Source organism: Castor canadensis, chromosome 6 (assembly GCF_047511655.1).
Source record: "Castor canadensis chromosome 6, mCasCan1.hap1v2, whole genome shotgun sequence".
NCBI lineage: Eukaryota > Metazoa > Chordata > Mammalia > Rodentia > Castoridae > Castor > Castor canadensis.
The window spans coordinates 144858552-144872965 of NC_133391.1; the positions used below are offsets into that span (position 1 = coordinate 144858552).

General features: G+C 35.7%; 1 protein-coding gene across 1 annotated transcript in view; it reads left to right on the plus strand.

Moving 5' to 3' along the window:
• The window catches only part of Nup155 (nucleoporin 155), a 59044-nt gene that overhangs the window by 24017 nt on the left and 20613 nt on the right, over positions 1-14414 (plus strand). The window contains exons 14-22 of the mRNA XM_074077582.1: positions 910-1020; positions 2067-2161; positions 3352-3440; positions 3884-3949; positions 4487-4634; positions 6058-6124; positions 7682-7797; positions 10255-10352; positions 12739-12869. Of these exons, the coding sequence (XP_073933683.1) occupies positions 910-1020; positions 2067-2161; positions 3352-3440; positions 3884-3949; positions 4487-4634; positions 6058-6124; positions 7682-7797; positions 10255-10352; positions 12739-12869 (921 nt within the window). The remainder of the gene's footprint in view (positions 1-909; positions 1021-2066; positions 2162-3351; positions 3441-3883; positions 3950-4486; positions 4635-6057; positions 6125-7681; positions 7798-10254; positions 10353-12738; positions 12870-14414) is intronic.

The window sequence follows — 14414 nt, forward strand, 5'->3', positions numbered from 1 at the left end:
CATTTATAACTTAGATATTGCAAGATTTCCCCATAGGTAGTTACTAATGATATTTGTGAATACCTGTTTCCTTACAACCTCTCCCAGTTCATTATGCTATGTCATTAAGAGTAAGATTGACTCTCAAGTGTTTGTTGCAATGACTGTTTGTTCCTATTCTATACAATAGTAGTCCTTTCTCTGCAGTTTTTTTCCCCCAAGTTTCAGTTACCCCCAGTGAAATATAGTCTGAAAATTAACAGGAAATTCCAGAAATAAATAATTCATAAGTGTTCAGTTGCATGCTGTACTGAGTATTGTGATGAAATCTTGTGCTTCTGCCTTCAGCCCACCCAGAATGTAACTTGTTCTTTACTCTAAAGTATGCATGCTCTGTATGCTGCCCACCTTTTAGTCACTTAGCTGTGTATGTTATCAGATTGTCTTGGTATTACAGTGCTTGTTTTCAGGGTTTGGTATTATCCACATTTTCAGATATCCAAGGAGGTTTGGAATGTATCCTCTTAGGATAAGAAGGGACTATTATACCTACATTTCTATTGAGTTGTCTTTTTCATTTATAGAATGAAGAATTATTAGGATTTACATATCAAGGAAACCAAGTTTTTGTGATTTTAGCCTCAAATAGTTTTCCTGATTTGTCATTTGACTTGGTTTAATGAAATTTTTTTTTCCTGTAAGTAGTCAAAACTAATAATTATTTTGGAATTTTTATTCTATTCAAGTGCTTCCTCCTAAAGTATATTAAAGAATTTATCTATTTTTTATTCTGTTTTTTTTCTAGTACTATTGTACTTGGATTTTTTTCCTTTAAGTCTTTATCTATTTGGAATTTAGTAGCATGGTCAGTTTCTACCAGTCAACCTTGGTAGATTTGTTATTCATATTCTCTCTTGTTTTATTTCTTAGGGGAGTCTTATGTTTCATAAACTCAGACCTGTAGATCAACTGAGGCATCTACTTGTGAGTAATGTTGGCGGAGATGGGGAAGAGATTGAAAGATTCTTTAAATTACATCAGGTAATTCCATATTTTTATTGTGATGATATTTTAAACAATGAAACAGTGGGTATAAGAGTAAAATTTCATGTATTGGGCTTAAAATATTATAATAAACAGGTAATCTTTCTAGTTTTCCTTTCTTTCTTTACCTGAGTAACTATATGTGTAATGACATTTGAAAGCAGAACTAACGTTAAAAGTCTTTCAGATTTTCTTTCTTTGGTATAATACATTCTTATTAAAATGTAGTTAAGAATCTGATGTTCAAGTTATATGATATGATAGTTTTTATTAAAAGTCCAAGATAGCCTAGCAAGTGTAAAGCCTTAAATTCAAACTCCCGTATCAATCCCCTGCAAAAAAAAAAAAAAAGCACAAGACATTACATTTCTAGACAGGTGTTCACAAGTACACTTAATGACCTGAGGAAGAAGCTCCAAGTAATTATGTGAGCACATTATGATTTCAACTGCCACTGATGATGTTAAAACTGGGAGTGGTTAGCTGAAAATCAGATCAAAGTATACAGAACTGAGATTCAAACCACCTGTTAAATATCTCGGGTCCTCTACTGGGTTACTTGAATTCTCTAGGATTCAGTGGGGTTTTTTTTGTTTGTTTTTTTGTTTAAACATAAAGTATGATAGTAGCATATGATATAAGTATTAATATATCCCAAACTCTTAAAATAGTGCCTAGCACATCATAGGTACTCAATAAACGTTAGCTCTTACTGATATTTTTTAGAAGTTCGGAAAACCGTGAGGTAAAAAAAAAATGGAGAAGTAAACTAGAAAGTAAGTCAGAATCTTAATAAATACTATTTGCAATAATTTTTTTTTCAAAAGTTGTATTAAGTTATGTGTTATAACGAAATCACTCCTTTTCTAATAGAGTTCACATTTTTAGCCTTAAAAACTTTAAAATGAGTTAAATTTCACCTTAAAAAAAACTGATTTCATTCAGTCAACAATTATTTATTGAGCCCCTGCTTTGTTCTGTGAGAAAACTCCTTTTAAAATGTTATGTTTAATATGGTGATGACATTTTCGTTTTTAAAACAGGAAGACCAGGCTTGTGCAACTTGCCTTATCCTTGCTTGCTCCAATGCTGCCTGTGATAGAGAAGTATCTGCTTGGGCCACCCGGGCTTTCTTCAGGTATATGCCAAGGTTTCTTTTGGTACTGGACACTTTGTTAAATGTTGTTTTACCAATGTGATAGTTTAAGGTCTTGCCAGACATTTGAAATCTGGAAAGATTTTACGATGCTGATGGAACAGCTTGACTAGCACAGTATATGCATTATTACTTTTTCTATGGATTCTGTTCTCTTAACCTTTTCTGTTTAGTGTTTTGACACTTTTTTCTATCTTAGTTATTGTCTTTTTTAAACTTCTTCAATGAACATTGCTGCTATATATGTATCATTTGTACTAAGGGATTTTTAAATCATGTTAAACTGTATAAAAGAGATTTTTAAAAATTTATTTTTAATTTTTCAGTGCTGGGAATTGAACCCAGGACCTCATGCATACTAGGAAAGTGCTCTACCACTGAGTTACATCCCCAACCCTTCGTTTTTTGGGGTTGTTTGTTTTTTAAGACAAGATCCCACTCTATAGTTCAGACTAGCTGTGAGCTCTACATGCTCCTGTTTCTGCCTCCTGAGTGCTGAGAATATGGGTGTGCACCACCATGCCAAGCAAAAAAATCTACTGTAACCATAATCTCTTATGAAAATTACAATTGCATTTCTTCACTAAATAAATTCTATGCATCACAGATTTCTTTTTTAGAAGTTTACCAGAGTTTTGCCTGGCTTAGTGGCTAAAGGCTGTAATCCTAGCTACTTTGGAGGCAGAGATCAAGAGGATCACAGTTTGAGGCTAGCCAGTACCAAAAGTTAGTGAGCCCTCATCTCATCCAATGGCTGGGCATAACATCATGTGCCTGTCACCTTAGCTATAAAGGGAAGCGTAAATAGAAGGATTGCAGTTCAGGCCAACTGGCATAAAGCAAGACCTTGTCTTAAAAATAACCAGCATATAAAGGGCTGGTGGAATGGCTCAGATGGTAGAGTGCCTGGCTAGTAAGCACAAAGCCCTGCATTCATACTTCAGTACAGTCAAAAAAAAGTTTACTAGAGTCCCATAATTCTTCCTGGTAGTAGTTTCAAGTCAGCATTTATTGAATAGGTATTTATTATGTATCTTAGGCATATATTTACTGTCATCAATATACATTAAATTCTCTAATATTTAGAAGCTAAACAGGAGTAGGAGTTACTCCAGGTTTTCAGATGAGCAGTTTTACTCAATATAATTCAGTCTGTTTTATTATACAAATAGGTATGGTGGTGAAGCACAGATGAGATTTCCAGCTACTCTCCCTACTCCAAGTAATGTGGGTCCCCTTTTGGGGTCTCCTGTCTATTCTAGTGAGTATGACACATTGAAATGAAACTTTCTTATAGTTCTATTTTTAGAAACTCCATGGCATATTTTAATCAGTGAAGCTTTTTATGTTTTAATAATTGCTACTGTATTATTGGTGAATAAATCAATAGATTATGATTCTTAAAAGTGATGATATATTAATACTAAATACTTAATGTATGATAAGAAGCAAAACAAGATGAAAACAATAGTATTTACAGTGCTGAGCTGGTATTCATTCCATGGGAAAGAGATGAATAATTCAATAACAAATTTCCAAACCGTTGTTACACATCGAGTGGGAAATAAGATGAATCCCTAATTCTTATATTTATCATAGGTGATGCCACTCTTCATTTATGTTTATAAATATATCTAATTTGATAACATTCAAAAGATTGGGAAATTATCTCATGAAGTTTTATATTCTTATTTCCTTTTCTAGGTTCTCCTGTTCCTAGTAGTGGTAGTCCCTATCCAAATCCATCCTTTCTGGGAACACCATCCCACGGTATCTTTTTTCTTTGTTTTGGGTCACTACTACTGTTCATTTTTGATGAGTTAATTTTATGAGTCATTATCCTTAATGTTTAGCATTAAAAAGATTAACTTACCTTTTCCATTAAATGATATTATCCATTGGGGATAATATCATTATCCATTGGAGATAATATCATTTAATAGAAGTGATATCCAAGCAAGTATTGGCATTTAGCTATAAATATCTTCCATTATTTTGAAGCTTCTACAATAGTGTGCCTGGAAATTCTCTTATTTGGGTATCAGGACTTAACTGGGCCTTGAAATTATTATGTTTCCCTTCAAGCCTTAGGATTGTGATGGCAACTTTTTCCCTTTTCATTCTGCATTGCCAGAACTTAAAAGTGTACCTCAGATGACCCATCTAAGTCTCTGTATCAAACAAAACAAAATTAAATATGTATTTACTCCACTTTTTAATAATATTCCTACCTTTGTGTTTAGATATTACAAACTTGGGTTATTAAGAATCTGATTTTTGAAGAGATTTGTTTTGTGTGTGTCCAAGGTATACAGCCTCCTGCCATGTCAACTCCATTGTGTGCTGTGGGAAACCCAGCACCTTCGGCCACAAGTATGAGTTGTGTGACAGGACCAGAGATTGTGTTCTCAGGAAAACACAATGGTATTTGCATTTACTTTTCTCGAATTGTGGGGTAAGTTTCCCATGGAATAATTATTGCTAACTTTGTCCTGCTTTGAGTAGTGAAGTAGTTTTAATTCTAAATTTGGGACATCACTTATTCCTATTATTTTAGTTTTGGTTCATTTATCCATTGATAAGATTGTTTTCTCTCATTTTAGCCTTTTTATTTTAAATATAACTATATTCCTTGCTGTTTTATTTGTGTGTGTATGTGCACATGTGTGTGTGATGAGAAATAATACACAATAATAACAGAATTACATACCACCCCATAACTCAATGGTGTATCTAAATAACTGGACAGTTTGGTTTTATTTCGTTACTCATGAGTACTCAGTTAAACTGTGAGGGGAAGAGGGCACTGTTTATCTTGACTAGACTCTCACGTGATTAGGGGCCTGTTTGTTGACTAGTCTAGAGTGACCTCAGCTGAGACAACTGTGTTGTTCTCTACATGGTCTCATCCTCCAACCAGCCAGTCAAACATTATTCATTTGCCATTGGTAAGGTTCCATGCAGATGAATAGAAACTTATACAGCCTATCAATGCCTAGGCTCAGAACTGGTCCACTGTTCACTTTTCTACTTCATTCTCTTGGCTAGATGAAAGTCTCAAGGCCAGCCTTGAGAGTATAGGTTCGAGGTATAGGAAAGGATAAAGAATTACATCTGTTTCTGCAATTAGTCTACCTGATTAGTAGATGATAGTCTAATCATCTAATTATTATCATAAACCTAAAGTAAAACTATAAATCAAAGTATATATTTTCTTTGATTTGAAAAGTATGTTTTAGTTTATATCATTTGCTTAAAAATGTGAAACAGTACAGAACCCTTTTATAGATTTATGAATTCTTTTTCATTATAGGCTCCCCATTTGTTACCTATAGCCTTTTGATTTTTTTTTTATTCAGCAACATTTCATTATCTGAAATAAGTTAGGTATACTTGGCTTGAAACTTTTCCTGTTTCTAGGTAACTTAGTAAATGTTAGACCATTGCTAAGTTTTAAATGATGAATAAAGGCCAGGTGTGATGGCAAATGCCAGAGACCATGAGGATTGTGGTTTGTGGCCAGCCAGGTCCAAAAGGTAGCAAGACTCCATCTTGTCAAATAAGCTAGGCATGGTAAAGCATGATTGTAACCCCGCTACTGGGAGGCAGTAGAAGGATTGTGGTCCAAGGAGGGCCACAGACAAAAGTGCAAGACCCTACTTGAAAAATAACGAAAGCAGGAAGGACTGGGGCATGGTTTAAATGATAGAGTGTTTGTTTGCCTAGCAAGCATGAGACCAGGTTCAAAACCCCAATACTGCCCTCCCCCCAAAAAACTGAATATAGCCACTATGTTTCTACAGAAAGGAATTTCTTACCTACCATAGTTGTTTTTTTATTCATTTACAGCACAGTCATTAAAACATTTTTTGTTTCAGAAATATTTGGGATGCTAGTTTAGTTGTGGAGAGAGTATTCAAGAGTGGCAACAAAGAGATCACTGCAGTAAGTGTGAACATTATCTCATGGTTTGCATGTAAGCAGTAGATGGTGTTAATGGATAGCTAAATTGTTTCACATTTCTCAATGTTGTAAACAAGATGTAATGATTCTTTTATGTTTATGTAGATGTCTATATTGCCCAGTAAGCCATCTACCTGGGTTTAAGTCTCTATTCTTTAAGTTCTGATTATGGTCAGTTCTTTAACATTTCACAGCCTGATACCTCACTGCAAAATGGAAAGACTAGTATGTTTTCCTCATAAGGTTGTTGGAGGGATAAATAGTACGAATACTGCCAGGTGCTGATGACTAATGCCTATAATCCTAGCTAGTCAGGAGGCAGAGATCAGGAGGATCGAGGCTCAAAGCCAGCCCTGGGCAAATAGTTCATGAGACCCTATCTCAAAAAAACCCATCACAGAAAAGGGCTGGTGGAGTGGCTCAAGGTATAGGCCCTGAGTTCAAACCCCAGCACTGCAAAAAAAAAAAGTGATAATAGTTAATCTCACTCAGAAATTTATTAATATTCTACTGTGACTAATATACACAATACCTTCATGAACCCAGCTCTGATTTCCTTACATTAACATACTTCCCACGTTGCTTTTAAAAAATGTCTTAGTGGCGGGCAGAATAGCTCAAGTGGTAAGTACCTGCCTTGCAAGCATGAGGCTCAGAGTTCAAACCCCAGTAACACTAAAACAAAAATCTTGTAGAACTTTGTCTTATCACAGATTTCTTTAAAGAATCTGGAATATGAACAATTTTTATTTTATGCTCTCTTTCTATTTAAAATAGAAAGGTGCTAGAAGTTTATCTTCTTTCGCACCCTTCCTTCCTTGCTTGATTGCATTCATTTTTTTGTTCTTTGAGACAGGGTCTCTCAATACTCCTGCCTTAGCCTCCTGAGCTCTAGGATTACAAATGTGGGCCACCATGCATGGCCTAAGTGTCTTTTTTACTGTAATAGTCTTTTAAAAAGTTCATATTGCTAAGACTAAGAATACTTTTTATCTATCATAGTATATTAAATTTAAGAACAGGCAGAACTAATATATAGAGGTAAAAGTAAATTGGTTACCTTGGAGATGGGATGACTAATCACTAGAAAAGGGTATTAGGAAACTTCTTGGGTATTGGAAGTATCCTGTATTGTGGTCAGGTTCATGGCCATGAAATGTGGAAAGTGGGGCTAAAAGTGTGGCTCAAATGATAGAGTACTTTTCTAGCAAGTGCAAGGCCCTAAATTCAAAACCCAGTACAGCCAGAAAAAAAAGATGTGAAAAGTAATCAGGATGTTCACATAATTTTTGTGTTTTACTATTTGTAATTTATACATTAAGCTTACAAGAGTAGGAGGGGAGGGATATTGGTATCCTTCATTACCCTTTGTTATGGTCGATGTGATGTGAATTGATTTAAGAACAAGCTGTTTATGAACATAAGACACCTCAAAATTAAAGTTTTATATATTCAGTTACAGCTATGTACAGCGTTTGTTCTTCATATGTATACTTTTTCAGCATTCTTAATCTTTTGAAAAATCTTCCATTCTTACAGATTGAAAGTAGTGTGCCTTCCCAGCTGCTGGAGTCAGTGCTACAAGAACTGAAAGGTTTGCAGGAATTTCTTGACAGAAATTCCCAGTTTGCAGGAGGACCATTAGGAAATCCAAAGTAAGCTAAATAGGGCTCATTTATTTATTCACTTTTTTCTTTATTGTTGAGATATACTTCACCTACCATAGTTATCCTTTTAAGGATAGGTTTTTAGTACACTCACAAGGTTATACAGCCATCACTGCTCTCGTTTCACAACATTTTCATCATGCCTAAAAGAAACCCCTTGCCTGTTAGTGTAGTATCACTCTCCATGTCTGCTTTCCCAGCCTCTGGCAACCATTGATCTACTGTCTGTCACAGTGGACCTGCCTATTCTGAATATGTCCTGTAAATGAAATAGTGTAAATACATAATATGACCTTTTATGTCTGGCTTCTTTCCCTTACTATCCATTGCTACTTTATTTTTTATTTATTGGAGAGGTGTGGGTACTGTGGTGGAACTCAGGGCCTCCTGCTTGCTAGGCAGGCACTCTTACCATTTGAACCACCACATCAGCTCTTTTTTAGTGATGAGTTTTTTTCTAGATAGGGTCCTGGGGCTGGCTTCGAACCATGATCCTCTTGATCTTTGCCTCCTTAGTAGCTAGGATTACAGGCATGAGCTCCAGCACCTGGCTTACTGAGGTTTTTTTGTTTATTTGGTTTTTGAGGTACTGGGACTTGAACTCAGGGCCTACATCTTGAGCCACTCTCCCAGCCCTTTTTTGTGAAGGGTTTTTTTCAAGATAAGTTCTCAGGAACTATTTGCCTGGGCTGGCTTTGAGCCACGATCCTCCTGATCTCTGCCTCCTGGGTTGCTAGGATTACAGGTGTGAGCTATTGGTGCCCAGGATGAGCTTTTTTTAGCATAAATGAATATTGTTTTTTTTTAAAACATCTTTTCTGAATTTTGCATATAGGAAATAATATAATTTTTTACTTTTCATAATATTTATACATGATTTTAAATCAACCCTAGAGTGCCTGCAACATTAGTTTCATTCATCATGGGTATTTTTTTTAGCAGCTTCATGAGATCTAGTTAATATACTGTAAAATTCTCATGTTTTAATGTTTAATTCAATGACTTATGTAAAATTATGTAATCATCACAACTTAGTTTTAGAACATTTGTATCATCCAGAAGAAATACCTTTTGTCCATTTGCAGTTACTCCCTTCACCCATTCTCCAGTCCAGAAAATTACTGATTGATCTACTCTCTCTATAGATGTGCCAATTTTTGACATTTCACATAAATGCAGTTATTCAGTGAGTGGTCTCTGATTTTGGCTTCCTTCACTTACCATGTATTTATGACTCCTGTTTGAGGTTTCTATTGTAACATGTATTAGTATATTACTCCTTCTTACTCCCTAACAGGGAATTTTAAGCTCATACACCACTTTTCTCAGATTTTTATGTACATTTTTATACCTTTTTCTTCCCAAAGTTTAATGCCAAAGATTGACACATCTGATTCGCTTCCCTCTGTAAGTGATTTGTGTTTACTTTGAAACATTTTGTACTTTTTATTTCTTTATTATTGAATTTCAGGTATTAGGGACTTCCCGTTTCTGGGTCCTGCTGCATGTCCCCCATGTGGCCTTTCCTTTCTTTTCTCTGCAAATAAAACTTCTCTGACCTTTAAAAAAAAAAAAGGGAAGGGAGGGGAGGGGAGGAAAGGGAAGGGAAGGAGAGAGAGAAATTACACCATAATATCTTTTTTTTTTTTTTTGGTGGTACTAGGGTTTGAATTCACTTGCTAGGCAGGCACTCTACCACTTGAGCCACTTACCAGCCCATTTTTATGGGTGGGTATTTTCAAGATAGCATATGTTGAACTATTTGCCCTTGCTGTCTTTTGATCTCCTCAGTAGCTAGAATTACAGGCATTAGCTACCAGCACCTGGCCACCTCATGATATATTTTAGATATGTCTTCCTTCAAGTGCTTCAAGTGCCTTGAGAACTACAACTTGGTAAATTTTCTTCTATTGCTTGATTTTTTTTTTAATATACCATCTGTTCCATTCTGGTCTCAGTTTTTCTCCTCCATCATCTCCCCCCCATCTTCTTTTTTGATCTTTTATTTCCCTCAAGATTAGGAAAATATCTTTTGTCTTTTTTGTGGTTTATTTTGGGGACTTGCTATGTATTCCGAGCTGTCCTTGAACTCAGGATTCTTCTGCCTCAACCTTCCCTGTGCTGGGATGATAGGTGTGTGCCCCCATGCTCAGCTCTCAAGAGCAGGAAATTTTAGTTAATGGTTCTCATTTAGTTGACTAAATCTCAGTTATTTTAAGTAGCAGCTGTTCAGTCTTTGATAAATTTTCTTTCTGTCCATGTTGTTTTTAATTCTAAGAACTCTTACTTAATGGTGTTTCCTTATTCACTTTAGTTAACGTTTGTACTATGACTACGTTTTAAAAACTTGAATTATATGCTTTAAATGGTTGAATTGTGTGGTATCTGAGTTACTTCCAGTACAGCTGTTATGCACACACACATGTTCTGTACTTTCTTTTTCAGTACTACCGCCAAAGTGCAGCAGAGGCTGATAGGATTCATGCGTCCTGAAAATGGAAATACTCAGCAAATGCAACAGGAGCTGCAGAGGAAGTTTCATGGTAAATTATTTACATGTACATGGCCGCATTAAAGAATTTGGGGTTTTTTTTTTTTTTTTTTTACAGTACTGGGGCTTGGACCTTGAGCCACTCCACCAGCCCTATATTTGTGAAGGTTTTTTTTCGAGATAGGGTCTCACGAACTATTTGCCCAGGCTGGCTTCAAACCATGATCCTCCTGATCTCTGCTTCCTCAGTAGCTAGGATTGCAGGCATGAGCCACCAGCACCTGGCTCTGTCAAAGAATTTTATTACTTGACTGCGAAACAGTAGGCAGCTCTAAGATTTAGGTCATCTGATAACACAATTTTTTTTATGAAAGTATCAATGTGATTGGGAAAATGGCACATTATGAAAATTATTTGTTTCCATAACTCTTTTAACTTACAGACTTTTTTTGTCCCTTCTACCATGAGAAAACATGATTGACCACTTTTTTCTTTATGATTATTTTTTTATCCTGGTAACCTATGTTTCATAAAATTTACCATTTTATTTTCAAATGTATGGTTGATTGGCATTCAGCATATTGACCTTGTGTAACTATCATCAACATCTGTCTCCAGAACTTTTTCCCAAAGGTGAAACTTTGTACTCATGAAGCAGTTATTTTTTTGCTTATCCCCAGCCTCTGGCCACCACCATTTTACTATTTCTGTGAATTTAACTACTCTACATACTTCATATAGCGAAATAATGAAGTATTTTTCATTTTATTATTTGCTTATTTTGCTTAGCATTCTGCCTTCAAGTTCTTCCGTATTGTTGCAGAATCCTTCCTTTTTAAGGCTGAATGATATTCTGTTATGTTGTGTTACATTTTGTTTATGCATTCGTCGTCAGTGGGCTTCTGCCTTTTGACTGCTGTGAATAAAATGAACATGGATGTAGAAACACAAATTCAAGTCCCTACTTTCACTTTTTAAGAGTATATACCCAGAAGTAGAATTAATTATATGGTAATTCTAATTTTAATTTTGTTTTGTTTTGTTTTGATATGGTTCTCACTATGTTGCCCAGGCTAATCTGGAACTTGTAAACTCAAGCAGTCTTCCCACATCAGCCCACTGAATAACTAGTATTGCAGGTTTGTGCCACTTTGCCCAGCTTATTTTTATTTTTTGAAGAGCTGCTATACTGCTTTCCATAACCAACTGAAACATTTTGCATTCCCATTAGCAGTGTACAAAGGTTCTAATTTCTCCACATCTTTGACAATTTTTTAGATATATAATAGCTATCTAATGGATATGAATTGGTACTCAATTACAATTTTGATTTTTATTTCCCTAGTGGTTAGAGATATGAGCTAAAAGAAAAGGTATCAACTATTTGGTTGTGATTTTTAACTATCATAAATACTAATAAATAAGAAGAAAAGGTCCGGGAGGTTCTCATAATCATCAGATATTCAGATATGAGTAGAATAATTTTACTAAAATTTTCACTGTTCCATTTTTTTCTAAGTTCCTTTCTTTTCATCATTAGGGACAGTTATTCTTCCAGTGGAATTTTTTTTAATTCTTAAAGATCAGCCATTTTATCCCAAGCTACTTCCCTTCTTGCTGGCCCTTTTTTTTATTTTGCTGTACTTCCTGTTTAAAGGATGGAGTAGGCATTTGGTGCTTATCCAACTGCCTGCCTTACCTCCTTTGAGGTGTACTGTCTCTCTTAAAGTGGTTACCCTTATCAACCTCCTTACCTCATATCACAAGGTATACTTATGCTCTGCTTATAAATCACCCCTTACTATCAATAATAGGTAGGTAGGTAGGTAGGTAGGTATTTAAATAGGTAGGTATGTAGATAGATAGATAGATAGATAGGTAGATAGATGGGGTAAAAGCTATCATGACACTGAATTGATTTCATGACTCACTAATGTGTATTACTCAGTCCTGGAGAAAATTGACTGTGCCTTCTCGGAGGCCACCTGAAAGAATATTTATTGTATTGTTTTGTAGCATATCACTGGAACCAATCCAAATGTCTTTCAGGTGGAAAATAGACCAAATTGTGGTAGACTTATGATGAAAAATTCAGCAATAAAAAGTAACTACACTTATATTCATCAGTATGGATAGCCTATGAACATGTAAGTGGGTAGAAAATGTGATAGTGTAATCGTTAAAAACACAGCTATATTTTAATTTTTTGTGTATACATACACAAACACAGATGCACATACATAAAGGAGGAGGATAAAAACATGAATATGACAACTGATGGTCATGGGGCATGGAGGAAAGCAATGGTAACTTGAACTTTATATTTTTTGTTTGCTTTTTTCTTTTGTGTTTGAGCTATATCATTTTTATTTGTAATTTTAAAAATAGTTTAACCTATGTCATTTTATAAAGCTTCTTTGGTTGCATTTTGTAATTAGAGGCTCAACTGAGTGAAAAGGTTTCACTTCAGGCCATCCAGCAGTTGGTGAGAAAATCATACCAGGCTCTGGCTTTGTGGAAACTTCTTTGTGAACATCAATTCACCATCATTGTAGGAGAACTTCAAAAGGTAAGGTTTGTGTTTTTTTCTTTATGATCATAGTGATAATACCAAGTGTTTTTTGTTTGTTTGTTTGTTTGTTTTTGTGGTGGTGGTGGTGTTGCTGGGGTTTGAACTCATTGCCTCCTGCTTATTAGGCAGGCCTTGACCCACTCCACCACCCCTTTTTCTGTGTCGGGTATTTTTGAAATAGGGTCTCAAACTATTTGTCTGGGATGGCTTCAAACTTCATTCCTCTTGATCTCTGCCACACAAGTAGCTAGAATTACAAGCTTAAGTTTGTTTTCTTTTTCCATGAATTTTAGTCTCACCCTTGGGTTTAGAAAGTATTTAGGTTTATGATAGAGTTAGTACAATATAGGAAGATTGCACAAAATATGTGATAATTTGAGGAAAATATTTTATCAAAGCTACAAGTTTTCTAGTGTACATGAAAACTTGTGCATGAAGCCTTACTTTATTTATTTATTTACATTCAAAATACCTGAGTTTTGACCTTTATTTCAGATGCAGATCCTTTGGGAATTGAAAAAAATTGTCTCTCTCACTATCAAAGAAATGCACATAGATAGAATGACATAAATTTTTTCCTGTCACTTCAAGGGGTCCAAACAGACCAAATTAAACACTCTTACTTAAAAGACACATGTTTCTGGATCTACCATTTGATCCAGTAATACCACTCTTGGGGATATACCCAAAAGACTGTGACACAGGTTACTCCAGAGGCACCTGCACACCCATGTTTATTGCGGCACTATTCACAATAGCCAGATTATGGAAACAGCCAAGATGCCCCAGCACTGACGAATGGATTAAGAAAATGTGGTATCTATACACAATGGAATTCTATGCAGCCATGAAGAAGAACGAAATGTTATCATTCGCTGGTAAATGGATGGAATTGGAGAACATCATTCTGAGTGAGGTTAGACTGGCCCAAAAGACCAAAAATCGTATGTTCTCCCTCATATGTGGACATTAGATCAAGGGCAAACACAACAAGGGGATTGGACTATGAGCACATGATAAAAGCGAGAGCACACAAGGGAGGGGTGAGGATAGGTAAGACACCTAAAAAATTAGCTAGCATTTGTTGCCCTTCACGCAGAGAAACTAAAGCAGATACCTTAAAGCAACTGAGGCCAATAGGAAAAGGGGACCAGGAACTAGAGAAAAGTTTAGATCAAGAAGAATTAACCTAGAAGGTAACACCCACGCACAGGAAATCAATGTGAGTCAATGCCCTGTATAGCTATCCTTATCTCAACCAGCAAAAACCCTTGTTCCTTCCTATTATTGCTTATACTCTCTCTACGACAAAATTAGAAATAAGGGCAAAATAGTTTCTGCTGGGTATTGAGGGGGTGGGGGGGAAGGGAGGGGGCAGAGTGGGTGGTAAGGGAGGGGGTGGGGGCAGGGGGCAGAAATGAACCAAGCCTTGTATGCACATACGAATAATAAAAGAAAAATGAAAAAAAAAAAAGACACATGTTTCTCACTGTAGGAAATGAATGCTTTGTATTTCTCTTGCAATCCTCATTTGAATCTTTT